General features: G+C 34.5%; 1 protein-coding gene and 1 pseudogene across 1 annotated transcript; both read right to left on the reverse strand.

Moving 5' to 3' along the window:
- Positions 1 to 1,563: 1,563 nt before the first annotated feature.
- On the reverse strand, positions 1,564 to 8,952 carry LOC134370540 (keratin-associated protein 19-5-like). The gene is made up of 2 exons (XM_063087616.1): positions 8,819 to 8,952; positions 1,564 to 1,627 (listed from the first exon to the last, which is right to left on the reverse strand). Exons 1-2 carry the CDS (start codon positions 8,950 to 8,952, stop codon positions 1,564 to 1,566), a joined length of 198 nt encoding a protein of 65 aa, XP_062943686.1.
- Positions 8,953 to 18,871: 9,919 nt separating this feature from the next.
- On the reverse strand, positions 18,872 to 19,155 carry LOC134372624 (keratin-associated protein 19-5-like; annotated as a pseudogene).
- Between the last annotated feature and the right edge of the window lie 269 nt (positions 19,156 to 19,424).

Here is a 19,424-nt window from a genome sequence, read left to right on the forward strand (position 1 = left end):
ATCCTCACAAAGAACAGGGAAGGTATTCTGTGTAAGAGACTGGGCTCTTCACATAAACTTTTCTTTCTTTCTTTTCCTTTCTTTTTCTCTTTCTCTCTTTCTCCCTTTCTCCCTTTCCTTCCCTTGTTTGCTTTTAAAAGGTAATAGTTTTTTTCATGAAAGGTTACTTATATACTAATGTTCCATCTTTAGGTTTTATAGAAGGATAAGAGGAATTTCTCAGAACTAAGTAGAGGGGGACCAATTTCAATATAAGTGGATTCAGACATGTCTGGTCATGTCAGATAAACTGGTGGAACAGGCTTCTCTGGCCACTTTAAAAGCTGGCTAACAACCCTAGTAGAGGAGAGTTCAACCTTTATTCACAGTTGATGTTCCAAGATGCATGGCCAGGAGTGATGAATTTGTGGAACAAGTCTGAAAGAAAGTTGCTGTGGAGGGAATGAGGAATTTTCTGGAAGAGAACAAATTGCTAGGGAAGAAAGAGCCAGATTTCTCGACCTTAACTGAGTAATGGAGCAGGAGTTGACAGCCAAGGAAGGAACTTAGTAAAGCATCTTGTGTGTTACTAACATTTGATTTTGTGTCATCATCCATTCATGAGAAAGTCTATAGACTATCAAGAACTCTCTAATATAAAATTAAAAAAAATAAATAACCAAAAAACAAACAGAGAAACCCCTTACTCCTCCCCCCAGTTTTTCATAGAATACTTACTGTACCAATGGGTTTTATCACATCACGGCAATGGCAGGTAAATCAGCTTTATAGGGATAATGGGCCTCGGCAGATACCAAATATAGAGTGTAGTTTCTGCCCAGGAAATCAATGAAACCTCCAAAGCTCCTCCTTCTTTCCTGGACAAAGTTTGGAAAAAAGTAAAGGCATGCCTGACCAGAACAATAGTACCAAGAAGATATTCAGGTAACAGACATGTTGCATAGCAGAATATGAGCATGACACTGTCTTTAGTAATTCCAAGAACACTTGAGAGACATTTGAGAGGACCTGATATTTTAAGTGAGTAGACAGGGGCAAGTTGTTTCATTTACTGTTAATATGATACCTTATATGTTCTCAAGCTTTTGTAGCATAGTGAATTAGAAACATTTCCATCATAATGTACTATGTAGCCACAGACCTCACTGCTTCCTAAGTACATTTTACATTAGTTGCAAAAAAAGATGATAAAATAATAAAAATAAAAACATTAAAAAGTTCCAAAATATTTATATTTTAAGTAATTGATTTGTTAGATATAAGCAAAATATAAGTGTTCTCTAGCATCTGGCTAGAAAGATAACATCATGGTAAGGGTGGATAGAAAAATAAACCAAAATTGGAGCTCAGACTAGGATATTTATACATGTTTAATATGTATTTAGATGATAGGTTCTGGAGGTAAAAAAGGACACCAAATATTCATAGAAGTAGCTTAATCACTGATAATTATCTATTAATTTGTGCTAGAGAACATAGAATAGTTGTTTCTGGAATGAAAACCCAGGACAGAACCAAACATATTGGGAGGGTTTCCCGCTGTTTCCAATTGCAGCAATTCATTCAGTAGAAGCTAGAGAATCTGTATCCTCCACAGCAAGATGGGCGGCAGCAGCCATATCCGTAGCTTCCATAGCCAGAGCCATATCCATAGCCACAGCCATACCCCAGTCTATGGGAGCTTCCACAGCTGCAGCCACAACCATAGCCCAGTCTATGGAAGCTGCCACATCCAGAGCCATAGCCATAGCCCAGGCCACCGAAGCCTCCACAGCCACAGCGCAGGCCTCTGTAGTAGCTGCCATAGTAGCTCATGGTGTCGGGGTGGTATGTTAGGTTTGCTGTTCAAGGCAAGACTCGAAGTATGAACGTCAGCATGCGTAGAGGGATGCTTATATACCGTGGTCGGAGAATGTGATGAAACATGTGCCCCCTCCTTGTGTGTCATTCTACGAATTACACTTGCCTGAGGCAACTCATTTTTTATTGTCCTCTGATAACACTCATTAAAATGTCTGAGCTTGTTTGGCTGCTTAGTTAGGCTGTCTCTGAGCTTGTTGCTTGAATTTTATAAAGAGGAATTGCTGTTTCTTCAAAATATATGCACGGAAAACCCGAAATAGATTCCTATATTACCAATCACTTGACATCATCCTCATTAAGTATTCTTGAATTTCTAATTAAATATATTCTTATCACAATCATTTGAGGGTGGTTGTTATTAATGATCCTACAAAATTTCAAGAAATAGCTAATGTTAACACTCATAAGTTTATCAGTTTTTTCAAAAGGCACATGTATTTTGTAGAATGGAAAGCAAGAAAGGTTTTGATTCACCTGCTGTATGTGCCACAAAAAACCAAAAAAGACACCTGATATCTAGAGATTTAGAACTTGACCATGCACAGATGTTATATTTATTTTTGGCTGGTATATTTATTTTGGCATTCAAAATATTCCTTTTGGCTTAACAACATAGCACAATTGGAGTCACAAGTGGAGAGATAATTACAGTGATCAAAAATTCATCTAATTAGAAGTCTTGCCAGAATTCTGGGTCCTTTATCCATAATAAGTTCTAGCCTCAGTGCTACCACAAATGAAGTTTGTGCCTGCCTCCATACACCATTTTACTCTTTCTGTCTGCCTATTGTCATTATACATGTACCTTGTATCTTTTTCAAATCTCACCTCAAAATCTCCCAACTTCCCTTCCTCCACTATTAATCATTCTATCCAGGTAAGAGTGAGAAGCGGGTAAAATGGTCTTGGCTACAACCAATTTACTCAGATCAACACTGTATCCCTTCTATTTAGATCTCCACACACAGTATAAGTATAATACATTTGCCCTTGTCTTCTCTTTGTCTATATTCTGTGTCCATTTTTTATTTTCAGGTAATTTTTAACTAGTTTTCTAAGACACCAACCAGAGCTTTCTCAGCTATTGATAATGGTTTTTCTTCTTTAAAACATATTTTAACTTTTAAAGTCATCTGAAATTTTGAAAGGACCTGTACAATTTAGAATAACTTTAAAAATCCTCTAAATGTAAGGCACAGTAGTGAAAAAGACAGCGGACAAGGGGAAGCTCTTTAGAGAAGAGTTGGCCTGGTATTCAGTCCCTCAGCTCAGCCCAGAGAGTTGGTAAGCAACATCTAAGGCTGACCTTGTAGCTGATTAAGCCTCACCTAGATGTGCCTGTACCTTGAAACTTCTTACTTCAAAAACATTTGTTTTATATGACTATAATAATACGCTCAGATTTTGTTGAGATTTATGAGTAATATTTTGATGACACTTTTTTTCCCCAATGGGTTTGTTCTCTAACCTGCCTAGTGTCAAAACAAAGCCTAGCATTTAGTTGGTACTCAAAAGTATTTTTTGAGTGAATTATATGACTTTAGGTGACTTTAAAGCAAAAGCCACACATAGCATATCATGAGCAACTCTGATTATTCTAGGGAATGTTTTAAGGCTGGACATGAGTTTCAACATGATTTCTGGTGTCAGAATAGCGTTTAATCCAATGCTAGTTTTCCTCTTTAATGTCTGCGCTCTTATAATCCAACTTTATTCCACTTTTATTCACTATTTCAGAAAAACCAGTCAATTGATAAAATGAATATTTTCATTTTAATGGATCATTCAGAATTATGAATAAATTACGTACCATGCAGGATTTCACACTCTTCTTTTGAAGCCCTGTCAGAGCATATGACTGTGACTAAAGGCTATTTTTTGTTTCTGAAGCCTAAGATTGTCTCTATATATAGAAATAATATGGAATACAAATGAGAAACTTCAATAAATACTAAATATATTTTCAAAAAAGAAAACGTGACTTTAATATGCATAACTTACTTGTTCATTAACTGTAAAAACATGAAAAATTAGTTTGAAGAATATAACAAATCTGTTTGTTTCTTTTTTTTTATGCACAAGTGGAAAAAGTCACATTGGAATTATTTTTGAGGGGTTATTATTTTTCTGTTCATTTATTGAATCAAAAGCAGATTTGGATCATTATTATTTAAGAGGTTCCAACTTACAACCTCATGTTCCAACTTCTACTCATGCTGAGGGAGGAAAGGATGAAAACTGTTCTCATATTTTCCCTGTAAGTAAAGAATGCTTTTGTCATATATTCAAAACATTTTTCTCTCACCTCATACATTGAAGATTCCAGTCTTAGAGAGAGAGAAATTATATAATAGTGATTATACTAAGACGGTCAATAGCAGTGATAATTATATTGATTAGTACTTTTAAGCCCATGGAAACTATCCCTGGAGATATTATCCAAATGAGAGGAAAATACTTTCAGTGAAATCCCATTCTGCTAGATCAGACTCCACAGCTTGGCCATCGATAAAATTACTTAGTTCTATTCCCCCTGCCTATTTTCCCTGCTTATCAAGCTATGGGTAAATACAATGCCCCAATAATGTTTACTGAAAGAAGTAGTAATGGTTCAAATTTTTTTATCTGAGTTAAATTTTAACATTGCTCATTGGTTAGAAACATTCAGAAGCATATAAACTAAAAATTTATTGGTTTAATTCTCTAATACTAGGACAGTAAAAATGTTAACATAGTTGTTAACCTAAAAGAGACCAATCTCTACAAAATCAGCTATGATAATTTAGCTCTCCTTATAACTGTGACTAGAACTTTCAGAGTGATTCTTTGACAATATTCAAGAAGAAAATAGGTTAAAAAAAAAGAGTCAGCATATTATAGTTGATTACCGGGAACTCAGGACAGCATGATTCTGAGCCTAGTCTTGTTAGTAACTGCCAGGAAAAGCCACATATTCTGAGTTTCCCTGCTTGCAAAATGCTGTCCTGTAGGGCAGCAATGCAGAGTTTTAATGTCCCTTTCTGGTCTTTAATTCTGTAATTCCACTTTTGTCCCCATTTTATTGCATTTGTCCAGCTTATAATAATCATCTTTAGGTTCATATCATTACCTGGACATATTATTTAGTTTTAGAAGAACAATTATTTTTGGTCATTTTTTGAAGGGATGGTGTTTTTCGGAAATTCATTTTTATATGTATATATACTAATTTACTGAATGGTAATTTTGGTCAGTTGAAGCCACGCAATATTTTGCCTCATGATGATATTTCTGTTTGTTTGTTTTCCCTATTGAATCACAAATCCTTCAGTGTAATAATCGTGATGATGAAGAACAGTGTTCCCATAAGAGAACATGTGAAATGAATTGAATGACTGAAGTTCAAAATTATTATCCAGTTTATCAAGGACTTTTCAGTCAGGCTTATTTTACATGCATCACAAACTAGATGAAAGCAGAAGATTATGAATAAAGGAAGAAGATTCATAGAAAAAGAGAGTTTATTTTCCCTAAAAGTTTTAGGGATATGGCATATAAGATTTATGAAAAGAAAGTCTGTGCTCTGATTAGTTTTAATGATGTACATTGTGTTGGTTAATTTTAAGTATCAACATAACTGGATTAAAGGATGTCAAGATAGTTTGTAAAGGGTGTTTTAGGAAGAGATTAGCATTTGAATCAGCAGACTGAATAGAGAAGATATCCCTCACCAATGTGGCATCATCCAATCTGTAGAGGGCCTAAATAGAATAAAAAGGGGAAGGAAGGGTTAATTTGCTGTCTTCTTGAACTGGGCCATTCATTTTCTCTTGCCCTCTGACATCAGTGCTCCTGGTTAAGGTCCTGGAAAACACACTGAGACTTAGACTATTTGATCCTCTGGTTCTCAGGCCCTCAGGTTTGGACTGAAACTACACCAGCAGCTTTCCTGGGCCTCCAGTTTGCAGACCCCAGACCATGGGACTTTTCAGTCTTTGTAATCTCATGAGCCAATCCCTTATAGTAAATGTCTTTCTTATCTATGAATATCAAGTTGGTTCTGTTTCTCTGGAGAACACTGACTAATACATATGTCTGGCATCCATAAATAGCCATATCTAACACCTCTTGGTTTTATTTTATTTTTTAAAAATACATTTTTGTGTATATTTCAGGTTTGCAACATGATGTTTTGAGGTACATACAGATATATAAACACATACTGATACATATATATAGTACAATAGTTACTATAGTGAGCAGATTGACATACCTATCACCTCACAGTTATTTTTGTGATGAGAGCAGCTAAAATCTATTTAACAAAATTTTCTAATGTAAAGCAATTTTATCAGTTTTAGTTGTCATGTTATACATTAGCTCTCTAGACTTATTCATTCTACATATCTTACATATCTGCTTGTTCATCCTACATATCTGCTATTTTGTACCCTTTGACTTAATCTCCCTATTTTCTCTCCCCCACCCCAGGCTAACCACTGTTTCATGCTCTGTTGCAGTACATTTGTAATATATATGGGTGATAGAGTTTGGATCTACTGTCCACCTAAAATTCATGTGGAAATCTGATCCCCAACGGGGCAGTGCTGGAATATGTTTGAGTCGTGAGGGCAGATCCCTCATGAATGGATTAATGCTCTCCCAGGGGCAGGAGGGGTAGTGAGTGAGATCTCACTCTATTAGTCCCCACAAGAGCTGGTTGTTTAAAAGACCCTGGCACCTCCTCTCTCTCTCTTGCTTCCTCTCACCATATGATCTGCTTGTACCTGCCAGCTGCCTGCCACTTTCCACCATGAGTAGAAGCTGCCTGAGGCCCGTGCCAGATGCAGCTATTCCAGAATCATAAGCCAAATAAACGTCTGTTCTTTATAAATTACCCAGTCTCAGGTATTTCTGATATATATACATACACACACACACACACACACACACACACACACACCCATTGCTTTAGTCCATTTTGTATATATCACATTTTTATTTATGCATTTGTCCATCGATGGGCATTGAGGTAGTTTACATATCTTGGCTATTGAGCAGAATATTGCAATGAATATGGGAGTGCAGATATCTTTAGGAAATTATGATTTCATCTCCTTTTGGTATATACCCAGAAGAGGGATTGCTAGGTCATATGTGATTGAAAAAAAAAAAAAAATTAGAAACCTTCATTCTGTTTTCTGTAATAGCTGTAACAATCTATATTCCAACTAATAGGGAATTAAGGGACCCTTTACTCTACACCATAGCCAACATTTGTTATCTCTTGTCTTTTTAATAATATCCATCCTCACAGATGTGAGATGATATGTCATAACGGTTTTAATTTGCATTTATTTTTCTTATACTTAGTGATGCCGAGTACCTTCTATTTACCTGTTCACAATTTTTATGTCTTCTTCTGAGAAATCTGTTCAGATCTTTTGCCAATTTTTTAATCAAATTTATTTGTTTTTCTGCTATTGAGTTGTAAGTGTTCTTTATACATTTTGGATATTAACCCTTTATCAGATATGCAGTTTGCATTTTTTCCCTGTCTGTACATTGCCTTTTTATTTTGTTGATTGTTTTCTTTTCTGTGCAGAGATTTTTTAGTTTGATGTATTCCAACTTATTTATTTTTGTTTTTGTAGCCTAGGCTTTTTGTGCAAGATTAAAAAATTCATTGCCAAGGCCAGTGTCGAGGCACTTTTTCCCTTATGTTCTTATCTAGTAATAATATGCTCTTAGATCTTACATTCAGATCCTTTATCTATATGATTCTATTTTTGTTTATGGTATAAGATAAGGGTCCAGTTTAATTTTTTTTCCATGTAGAAATCCAGATTGTCTATCACCATTTTTTTTTTTTTTTTTTTTTTTTTATAAAGATGACCGGTAAGGGGATCTTAACCCTTGACTTGGTGTGGTCAGCACCACGCTCACCCAGTGAGCGAACCAGCCATCTGTATATGGGATCCGAACCCGGGGCCTTGGTGTTATCAGCACCGCACTCTCCCGAGTGAGCCACGGGCCGGCCCGTCTATCACCATTTTTTGAAGAGACTATAACTTCCCTATTTTGTCCTCTTGATACACATGTCAAATGTTAGTTGTCTTTTTTTTTTTTTTTTTCGTGACCGGTACTCAGCCAGTGAGTGTACCAGCCATTCCTATATAGGATCCGAACCTGCGGCGGGAGCGTCGCTGTGCTCCCAGCGTCGCACTCTCCTGAGTGCACCACGGGCTCGGCCCAAATGTTAGTTGTCTTTACATGTTTGAACTTATTTCTGGGCTGTCTATTCTGTTCCACTGGTCCAATAAATAAATAAATAAAAGGAGACAATCAAAATTTTTGAAGGAGTTGGCGGATCAATTTACAGTTTTGAACTCCATTGAGATATTGAGTTAATTAACATATGAAAAATATAAAAATAATATGTTTCTTCAAATGTGTATAGATTTCAAACTTTGTAGTCAATATTTTGCTGTAAAATTCAATTCCTAAACTTATCTACCTAAAAGATAATATTCTATTGCTTTCAATGACCAGTTCTCAAGCTAGAGCTATTTTCTATATGCCACATCTGTACACACATATTTACATGCATGTGTGTGTAAACTTCTACTTAACAATTAGTAAAACCTACATGTAAGTATGTACACAGAATTGAGTTAAATAAACCAAACAAAAGCCATTTGTATATTTCAAATTAATTCATTTATTGAGAATTGAACACATACCAGCTATTAGTCCTCAAGCTGAGGATGCAAGAAGACATGATGTAGACACACTTATAAATAAAAAACTGTCTGAAATTCTTAGATTTCACTTATTCAACAAGCCTAGGGTAATCTCAGTCCATTGACTAATTTTAGCCTGTTTTACCAAATCTGCTCACAGTAATAGATGGTGGGCTACTAGACTAGTAATTCAGTAGAAGCCATAAGATGAGTATCTTCCACAGCAGCCATACCTGTAGCCTCCATAGCCAGAGCCATAGCCCAGTCTACGGAAGCTGCCACATCCACAGCCATAGCCATAGCCCAGGCCACCGAAGCCTCCATAGCCATAGCCCAGGCCTCCATAGTAGCTGCTGTAGTAGGTCATGGTGTCAGGGGTGGTGAGTTTAGTTTGCTGTTTGAGACGAGATTCAGAATATGAATACCATTCTTTGTAGGGGGTCTCTTATATACCCTGAATAGAACATGTGATAAAACCTGTGACCATTCTTTTATGTCATTCTAAGTCATTCATTTACTTAAGACAACTCATTAATCTGTTTGCTAACAGAAGGAGAGACACATACTCATTAAAATTTTTCAGCTTGTGTAGTTGCCCTTGGACTCATTACCTTTTATTTAATGAGAAAAAAATCTGAATCTGTCTTCAAAGTTATACAATAAAAATTTTTCTATATAGCTCCATTTAAATACAAATGATGCAATATGCTTGGTAATGTTATATATGCTTGGTAGTGTTTTCTCATTAAGTATACTCTAATTTCTCATTTTTATGTCATTCTTTCAATTGTTAAATCTTACCTCCATCTGGATTCAAATACATTGATCAAATTTAAAACTCTTAAATCTAGCAAATTCTTTAATGTCAAATTTATATCTCAGGTTGAAAAATCAAGAATATGCCCTCCTTTAAAAGAATAAGTGCCATTATGAAACAATAAATTTTCTGATTATCTGTGTTACATACAAAGTAATGGAAAACATGTATATTTATAGGCACAACAGACACCTATTTTGATTTTATCTAGCAATGTGCAAAGCATTCTTTTGGCTTATCAACATGGTAAAATGTATTTCAGAAACTGAGAAACTATCCAAGAGAACAAACTCACTTTTTGTTTGTTTGTTTTGATATTTTAATTAAGATTTTTTTATTTCAATTTCTCAGCATACATTGTAGTTGATTTTCCTGACCCTTCACCCATTCCTCTTCCCCCCTCCCTTTCTCCTCTTCCCCTCCTACATCGTATCTGTTCACTTGTCTTAACAAGTTCAAGGAATTGTTGTGATTGTTGTGTCTTCTCCCCCCCCCACATCCTTTATTTGTCTGTCTGTTTATTTATTTATTTATTTAAACAAGTGAGAACATGGGGTATTTATCTTTCTGTGCCTGACTTGCTTCACTTAACATAATTCTGTCTAAGTCCATCCATGTTGTTGCAAATGGTAGTATTTCATTCCTTTTTATAGCAGAGTAGTATTTCGTTGTGTAGATATAACAAAGTTTCCTTACCCACTTATCTGATGATGGACATTTTGGGCTGCTTCCAACTCTCGGCTATTGTAAATATTGCTGAAATAAACACTGGAGTACAGGTATCCCTTCGGCATGATGGTTTCCATTCTTCTGGGTATATTCCCAGTCATGGAATAGCTGGGTCATATGGTAGATCTATCTGTCATTGTTTAAAGAACCTCTATGCCATTTTCCATAAAGTCTGCACCATTTTGTAGTCCCACCAACAGTGTATGAGAGTTCCCTTTTCTCTGCAACCTCTCCAGCACTTATCATTCTCAGTCTTTTAGATATTAGCCATCCTGACTGGAATGAGGTGGTATCTCAAAGTGGTTTTGATTTGTGTTTCCCAGATGCTGAGTGATGTTGAGCATTTTTTCTTGTGTCTGTCATTCGTATATTTTCCTTTGAGAAATGCCTACTCAGCTCCTTTCCCCATTTTTTATTTGGGTTATTTGGGTTTTTTTTCTGTAAAGTTGTTTGAGTTTCCTTGTATATTCTGGATATTAATCCTTTGTCAGATGTATATTTTGCAAATATTTTCTCCTGCTCTGTTGGTTGTATTTTCACTCTGTTGATTGTTTCTTTTGCTGTGCAGAAGCTTTTTAGTTTGATATATTCCCATTTATTTATTTTTCCTTTGGTTGCCTGTGCTTTTAGGCTTATATTCATGACGTCTGTACCCACTCCTTCTTCCTGGAGTGTTTCCTCTATGTTTTCTTTAAGGAGTTTTATTGTTTCAGGAAGTATATTTAATTCTTTAATCCATTTTGAGTTGATTTTGGTATATGGTGAGAGATATGGGTCTAGTTTCATTCTCCTACATATGTATATCCAGTTTCCCCAGCACTATTTGCTGAAGAGGCAGTCTCTTCCCCAGTGTGTAGACTTGGTGCCTTTTTTAAAGATCAGATGGCTGTAGGTGTGTGGGTTGATTTCTGGGTTCTCTATTCTATTCCATTGATCCATGTGTCTGTTTTTATGCCAGTACCATGCTGTTTTGGTTATTATAGCTTTGTAAAATAGTTTAAAGTCAGGTAGTGTTATACCTCCAGCTTTATTTTTCTTTTGCTCAGGATTTCTTTGGCAAACTCACTTTTATAACAGCCTGAACAGCTGTTCAAAAATATTATCTTTATGCCATTATCCACTTTTCAAGAATGCACTTTATTTACCTAGGGTATTTTCTAAAATGCAGATGATAATGGCTTCATGCTTTACCGACACCACCATTCTTCCTTTCCCAGTTCTTCATAATCCATACATCCATTCCATTTATTAAACCTTGCTTTAAATCTTATTCCAAATCCACTCCCAATATTTACTAGCACCAGCTAGGTATTTTGTTTTCATCCATTTTTTTTTCCAATCAGTATTTCATCCTTCTACTCATACACCTAATTTTATCACAATATATTTGCCCTTATATATTTTTCTTTCTAATTCTGTGTGCCTCACCCCCTTACTTTCTCTTGGACCATCTGCAAACATTTTTTAATAAAATGTCACTTACTCATTAAGGTTTTATAGCTTTAAACAACATTTCTGTACACTTAGAGTCATATAATATTTTTAACAGGATCTCTTTGAGTCCTGGTGAGTTGAAAATCTCCAGATATAAAAGTGCAGTGATGAATGACTAGAACAGGAAACAAGGATGGAAAGGAAGCTGGCCGGTCTTTGAAGATTTTCTTACTTCACTCTGTGAATACAGTAAATCAAGGCCAAGTTTTAGACATAACAAAATGTTACCATATGTTGGGCTTGGGTCCATAAAAATTATTTTGCTTTACATGACTTTAAACTTGATGCTGAGGGTATTTTTATTGTTTTATTTTTTGTTTTGTTTTGAGGTCTATAGGTAACATTTTTGATTGAATTCATTTCCTCAATTGGATTTGTTTAGTGTTCTTGCAAACAAAAAATATCTGTTAGGTGAGTGGAAAAAATGAAATCTGTCTGCCACAACTTGTAAGTCAGTCTCTAAGGTGGAATATGAATTTAAAACTACTTTCAGGTTTTTAAAGTAATGTTTAAACACTATTTGCCTTGGTCGTTAAGTCCCTTTTTCTCCTTTATCAAAATTTATTTCATCTTTACTTTTCATTCTGAAAAACATAACTTCTGGCAAGGTTTTTCATTCTCAGTGAGTCATTTTGAAACCAAGCACTAACAAACAAATCGAGCAAGTTAAGAATCTCATGAATGCTTAGGCAAATCTGCTAAACTGTGTGACCATGACTAAGGGCCAATTTATGTTGTTGTTTCTGTTGCATAGAGCTATGCCCATGTGAAATAAAAACCAACAGAGTTTACAAATTTTAAAAAAAACATAAACAAAAACCAAAAAAAAGTAATTAAATATGCCCTGATTTATCTGTGTATTTTTAAAGAAAATGATAGTGAGATACACACACACACACACACACACACAGCTATATATATATATATATAAACACACACACATAGCTCACTGTTTTATACATATAAACACACACACACACACATATACATACACACACACGTACACAAATATGTTTGTATATGTATGGTCAAAAACAGGTTGTGAAATAGTTCAATGAAACATATGAACCAAAATAACCAAATGTTTATTATTGATATTTTTCAAGGTTGGGAAAAATAGAACATTGACAATGTCCTTTGGATATTGATTATCTTTGGAAACTAAGAAATGCATACTTCTTTAGAGATATTTTTTGTTAATCTTTTAATTGAGTTGACTTAAAGATTTACTTGGAATATTATTTCTTTTTTATTTTCTTTTTGGGATATTTCTACCAGAACACGATGCGTTGATTGTGAAGTTCAGATCCTGTGTTGATATGTGAAATGATAAAAATATAGTCTTCTGTTGGACAAATGATAGCATTTACTTTGAAGTTAAAGAAATGTTTCCCATAAATTCAAAATATTTTTTCTTTACTCAAATAAAATTAACTGAATCACAAAATAAAATGTAATAAAATATGATGTATTTTACTAGGAGTGTCATACACAATGCTTCTCAATATAATGATATTATTGTTTTGTTTTGTTTTTATTTTTAGCACTGTGGGGCATGTCCATGAACTTTAGAACTGTTATCCTGAGTGGTTAAGTGTGAAATTATGAAACCACACAACTATATCTCACTTCTTTGTACATTGTGACCCTATAACACCCAAATTGGATTGACTGGATTGATAGATGACACCTGAAGCCTGAGCAAATTTAAGTCTGTGCCTTTAAAGTGAAGATTGTAATCTTTTGATATACGTATACATACGCAGATAAATATAGGTATACCTGTACGTGTGTGTGTGTGTATATATATGTATATATACACACATATCCAGTCTATTTTTATCAAAGGAGCGGTTTAACTGAAATTCATCTTTATAAGAAAGATCTTTGAATTGAACTGTGCTTTTTCTCAGCCTAAACTAAAAAAAAAAAAAAAAAAAAACCTCAATAAAATCTTCTTCCTTTCTCTTATTGTAGTGCAAAATCTTCAATATGGTGATGGTGGTGAAGAAGAATGACATATCATGCCATGAAGATCAAGAAAGATAATAGGAAACCTCATACGAAAAAATTTTACCCCAATTCATTACTGACTCAGGTGCTCAATAAAAATGTCAAATGAAATAATGTGCAGAAGCATATGAGAATATGATAGTGTGAAATTACGCAAAGTACAAAAATTATTGGAAAGGTGGTTTACTTTCATGGTTAGCCTGGTGATATGCTCTGATCTGTTACCATTTGCCTGCTCTTCCAATAAAAAAAGCCAAACGAACAAACATTGAATGTATGGAAATATTCATTATGAATTTGAAACGAATTGAGAAATGTGAATTAAATAAAATATGCATGTTTGATATATAAATATATAGATAGGTTAATTTGATATTGCTTTTAGTAGTTGACTTAAATATAAATATTATCTAAATAAAAGCAAAAAATTAAAAAATATCAAATTACTAAGCATTTTGAAACTTTCTTTTTCATATTAGTCAAGAATTATTATTCTTTGGAGCTATATATTTATCTGCATGCATATTTGTGAAGTATATGGAAAAATAGATTCTTTGACAATGAGATAGCTTCCTTCTCGACAACTGAGTAGATTGTAACCATAGTCACTTATACATAATTGAATTTTATGAAAAAAACAGAAATCATATTTTGTTTTCAAATTGGAATGTTTTATTGGAAGATGAATAGATAATCCAATTAGTTATAGAAGCAAAAGTAGAGAATACTAGAGTCATGATAGAGATATGGGTATAAACTGAAAAATTGCCTTAAAATTCTAAATTTTATGCTAAATATTTTTGTACAAATAACCCTAGCATAATCTTGGCTGTTCAATGACTGAAGTCAGCTTTGGAAATTCCCCTAATTAATTCAAACATTGGGTTCTCAGGGGCAGGATTTTAGTAGCAGCCATAACAGGAGTATTTTCCGTAGCAAGATGGGCAGTAGAAGTATCTGTAGCCTCCACAGCCACGACCATAGCCCAGTCTACACAAGCTGCCACATCCACAACCATAGCCGAAGCCCAGGCCACTGAAGCCTCCATAGCCATAGCGCAGGCCTCCATAGTAGCTGCCATAGTAGCTCATGGTGTCAGGAGTAGTGATTCTGGATTACAGTTCAAGGCAAGATTCTAAGAGTGAATGTCCACTTCTGTACAGGCAGTCTTATATACCCTGAAAGGTCATGTGATAAAACACTTGCCACCCGTTTTTGTGTCATTGTATGTGTTACACTTAACTGCATGCAATCCTGACATATGATGAGGCCTTCAAACTCATTAAAGTGCTTGAGCTTGCATTTTTGTCTTGTCGTGGTGTCCCTTAAGCATATTGCATCACTTTCATGAAAAAAAATTGCTGTATCTTCAAACCCTGGATATACTAGACCCTAAACAAAATTCTTCATAGGCGTATTACATAGCACAGCTGATAGTGTTATGTTTTTGAAATTAAGGACCATTTTGTCTCTGGTTTTCTTTGAATGATTATGCTTTACTTATGATTAAATGAAAACATTTGGGTAAATTAAAGTCTCAACAATTTATCATATCTTTTCTAAGACATCTTATATCTCATAGTGACATATCTTTTCAAAGGGAAGGAAAAATTTGAAAGTCTGGAGGCATCAGATCACCTGCTGTGTATATCAGTAAAAACTTTAGGAAATTTTTATTATTTAAATAGAGCCACTCTTCTTCTTTTGTTTTTAGAACATTTGCCATCATAACCAATATTTTCTTTTTTGGCTTTACAAGTTTGAAAAATAAAACCATTTTGATTTAACAAAATGGAAAAATATTGTTAAAACATAAAAGTTGGATCACAACAATCAAAAATCTAATTCATAAGCAGCCATACAAACTGTTCAAAATTTCCCTTTTCACGTCCATTTTGGCATGTCACCTATCCAAAGTGCTACCAAAAATACAAATTATATCTGCCCCTCTGTAATTATACACATCTTTCCCTCTCTTTTTCAGATCCATACATTTGCCCTCTTATCAACATATCCTCCCAGTTTCCATTAGAGTCTGAGACTAGGTGAAACAGTGAAATACATACACTTCTCTTTGGCTTCTATCCATTTCCATCCAATCCTTACGTAAATTCTTTCATAGACATCGTCATTTTTACTATAGTATTTTTTGCCTTTTATTCCCTTAGCTAACCTGTCTCTGCCAAGATATTAAATATTTATTAAGGCCTTAGTTGTTGACAATATACGCCATCTCCAAAGACATTGTAATATTCTGTAAGAGACCGTTAACACTTAAATGTCTTCAAAATCTCCAAAAAATATGAGCATATGAAAAGACAGAATGTAGAAAGTAATAAATGTATACAAAATGTCCCTCAGCTGACTCTAAGTCACTACATCCAAGTCTGATCCAAAATATGGTTAAGCACCACCCAGATATGCCCTTAACATGAAACTTAAACACGTAAGTTCTTGATAGCTTTATGTGACTTCAAATGTACTGTTCAGCTTTCAGTGAATTTATAATCAATTTTCAAGTGATGCATTTTTCCAACTGGACCTGTTAACTTTTGTTCAATGATTAGCATGCAGTAGAAGCTCAATAAGTAAGTGTTGAATGGATGAATGCATTCTAAGGTCTTTACGGGTAAGAATCATGTCTCTCATAGACATGGACAGCTCTATGAATGCATCTGCACAATACAAAATTAAAAGATAAATTAGCTCAATTACCTTTTTTGCTTTATGACCCATAATTTTATTTCCTTTTTTTTTTTTTGCTTTAGTTGTTCTTTAAGGCATATTTTAAAATACACAGATCTTAATTGTACTCATTGATGATATTTTGCTTGTATTCACTGATGGCCTAGATCAAGCATACTCTAATTCCCAAAATCTCTTTGTTGGCTTTACTAGTCAGTATTACTGCCTAGAAATAAACATTTTTCTAACTATTAACATCCTAGATTAAGTTTGCTTGGCCTGGGCTTTACATAAATGGACTCACAGAATGCTGACACATCTGCAACCCCCATGCTCACCCCCTAAATTATTCTGTGCACCACTGTCTGTGAGATAGATCTTTGTTACTGCACGTAGCATTAGACTTGTTGTTTAAATTGCTGTGAAGTAGTATGTTAAATGAATATAGCCAAATTTATTTATGATTTTGCTTTGATAAATCTATATTTGAGCAGTTTTATTTTGTTTTGTTTTGCTATCATGGATAAAGCTTCTATATGCCTTTTTATAGAGATCTTTTTTTTGAAAATCTAAGCATTCCTTTACCTTGTGTTTACATAGGACAGGAATTGCTAACATATATATATTTATATTATATATTATATATTATATATGACTATATATTAAAAAAATATGTATTTAGCTTCCATAGACCCTGCTAATCTCAGGATACTGCTGTCATATGAGTTTTTATAGTAGTTAAATTTGCAGTACCACCAGTAGTGTATGAGAGTTCCAGTTGCTCCACGTCCTCATCCACATTGAGTATTTTCAAGCTCTTTGATTTGACCATTCTTGTAGGTAGGTAGTGATATCTGAGTATTGTTTTAATTCGGTTTTGCTAAAACAGCTGACCGGTTAGCTCACTTGAGAGAGTGCGCTGCTGGTTACAGCTAAGTCACTGGCTTTGGATCTCTGTACCAGCCAGCCACCAAAAAAAAAAAAAAAAAATGAGAAAGAAAGAAAGAAAGAGAAAGAAAGAAAGAAACAAAGAAACAAAGAAAGAAACAAAGAAAGAAACAAAGAAAGAAAGAAAGAAAATGATATACAGCACCTTTACATATGATTATAGATCACTTAGGTATTCATTATTTTCAAGTGCCCATTCAAGTATTTTGTTCATTTTTAATTGGGGTTGGAATATTTTATTACTGATTAGCAGTGGCTCTTTACATATTTCAGTATGGGTGTTTTTATCAGATTTCAGATTTGAAAATATTTCTATCCTGTAAGTACCTAGTTTTTTCACTTTAAAATGATATCCATATATGAATGGAATATCATAATATAATGAATTCTAATTTATTAATCCTTTTGTTTTATATTTAATTCTTTTTGGTCATAATTAAGTCATTTTTGACTACCTCTCACATTGGTATTTAATATTTCTGCTTTTCTCAGAACTTGTTTCATTTTAATTATTCTAAAAGAAGAAAGTTGATGACTTGAATATTTCATTCTCATTAACTCAAACTGAAGCCATAAAACACAAATAGATCAAGCAGGTTTCAGGTTGTCACATTCTGCCTGTTTAACTCTGCCAAATATTTATTAGTTTGGGGGCTAATAATCCTGTTGTGATGTTTTATCCATAAGGTAAGCAAAGTTTTCCCCCGAAACTAAAGATATTATGGAGTATTTCCCTTAAAATCCTGTAAAGATCCATGAAAGCAATAAATTAATTTCTAATAATATAATAACGTTGTACTACATTGTGCCAAAAGTGTCAAAAACTTTCTCCAAGAGTTATATTGATGATTATTCTTATTCATAGCTATAGAGAGCCTTTACTCATGACGTGAAGAACTATTAACTATCAAGAAAACAGAATAGCTATTGCTATGTTCTGTCAAACTAAGAAGTGTAGTCCTCCAGTGAAATCACTGAGCTATTGCCACTCTGGTCTAGTCAATGTAACACTAACGTACTGTCACTAGATGAATTAAAAGGGTAGGACTTTCCAGTTGGCTGAATTAATCTATTCTTATGTTTAGTAAACAAAACTGAGTCTTTCTAATCCATCTTCATATATTTAGTACCATTTGAATTTACCATTGTTTACCAGTAATTTTTATTAAGATCCAGATAAACTAAAAATAATAGGTTCAAGGTTCATGAGAACCAAAGGTCTTAAATAAAAACAAGTGTTTAATTTAGGAAGTGGACTATTGCTCACAAATTCAGCTGTAATAATTGCACGAACATATGAACAGAATTTCAAGACTATTTATTTGCAGGCTCTCAAGAAGAGAAATACGCAATGAAAAGGAGAGTCACCATTTCAACGAATGAATGAATGAATGAATGAATGAATAAATGCCATGTATGCCATTTCAAATCCGGATAATTTATTACAAAGGGAATTGAGAAATTCCACAGTTACAAAAGTACACATAGGGAACTTCAGGAGACATGAAGCAGATAATTATTATAAGGCGATAAACATTCTTTAAAAATTAGATTCTAAATGCTCTTGATCTTGTCTCAGTCCATAGTAACCTTGCCCGATTCAATATTTGGTTAATGTGGGTAATCTTCTAATGGCCTCTGATGTTGGGTTCTCAGGGCAGGATTTCAGTAGAAGCCATAGGATGAGTATCCTCCATAGCAAGATGGGCGACAGCAGCCATATCTAAAGCCTCCGTAGCCAGAGCCGTATCCATAGCCTCCACAGCCACAACCGTAGCCCAGTCTACGGAAGCTGCCACATCCACAGCCATAGCCGTAGCCCAGGCCACCGAAGCCTCCATAGCCATAGCCCAGGCCTCCATAGTAGCTGCTGTAGTAGGTCATGCTGTCAGTGGGGTGAGTTAGGTTTGCTGTTCAAGGCAAGATCCTGTGTGTGAATGTCAGCATGTGCAGAGGGATGCTTATATACCGTGGTCAGAGCTGTGATAAATCATGTGTATACCCTTCTTTTGCATCACTTGTTTCATTACAGTTACGTAACATGATTCATCAATTCATTGTCTGCTGACACAGGGAGAGGGGGTTACATTCATTAAATTGTTGGAGCTTGCTTTGTTGCCTAGTTAGGGTGGCCCTAAAAGTTATTGCATGAC

This window comes from Cynocephalus volans, chromosome 1 (genome assembly GCF_027409185.1).
Source record: "Cynocephalus volans isolate mCynVol1 chromosome 1, mCynVol1.pri, whole genome shotgun sequence".
Classification (NCBI taxonomy): domain Eukaryota; kingdom Metazoa; phylum Chordata; class Mammalia; order Dermoptera; family Cynocephalidae; genus Cynocephalus; species Cynocephalus volans.

Excerpts from the sequence above, each read along its gene's own strand:
- LOC134370540 (XM_063087616.1), bottom strand. The coding sequence starts at position 8,952 with ATGACCTACTACAGCAGCTACTATGGAGGCCTGGGCTATGGCTATGGA. Across the intron at positions 1,628-8,818 it reads TCTGGCTATGGAGGCTACAG|CTACGGATATGGCTGCTGCC; the intron begins GTATGGCTGCTG and ends TGGCTATGGAAG.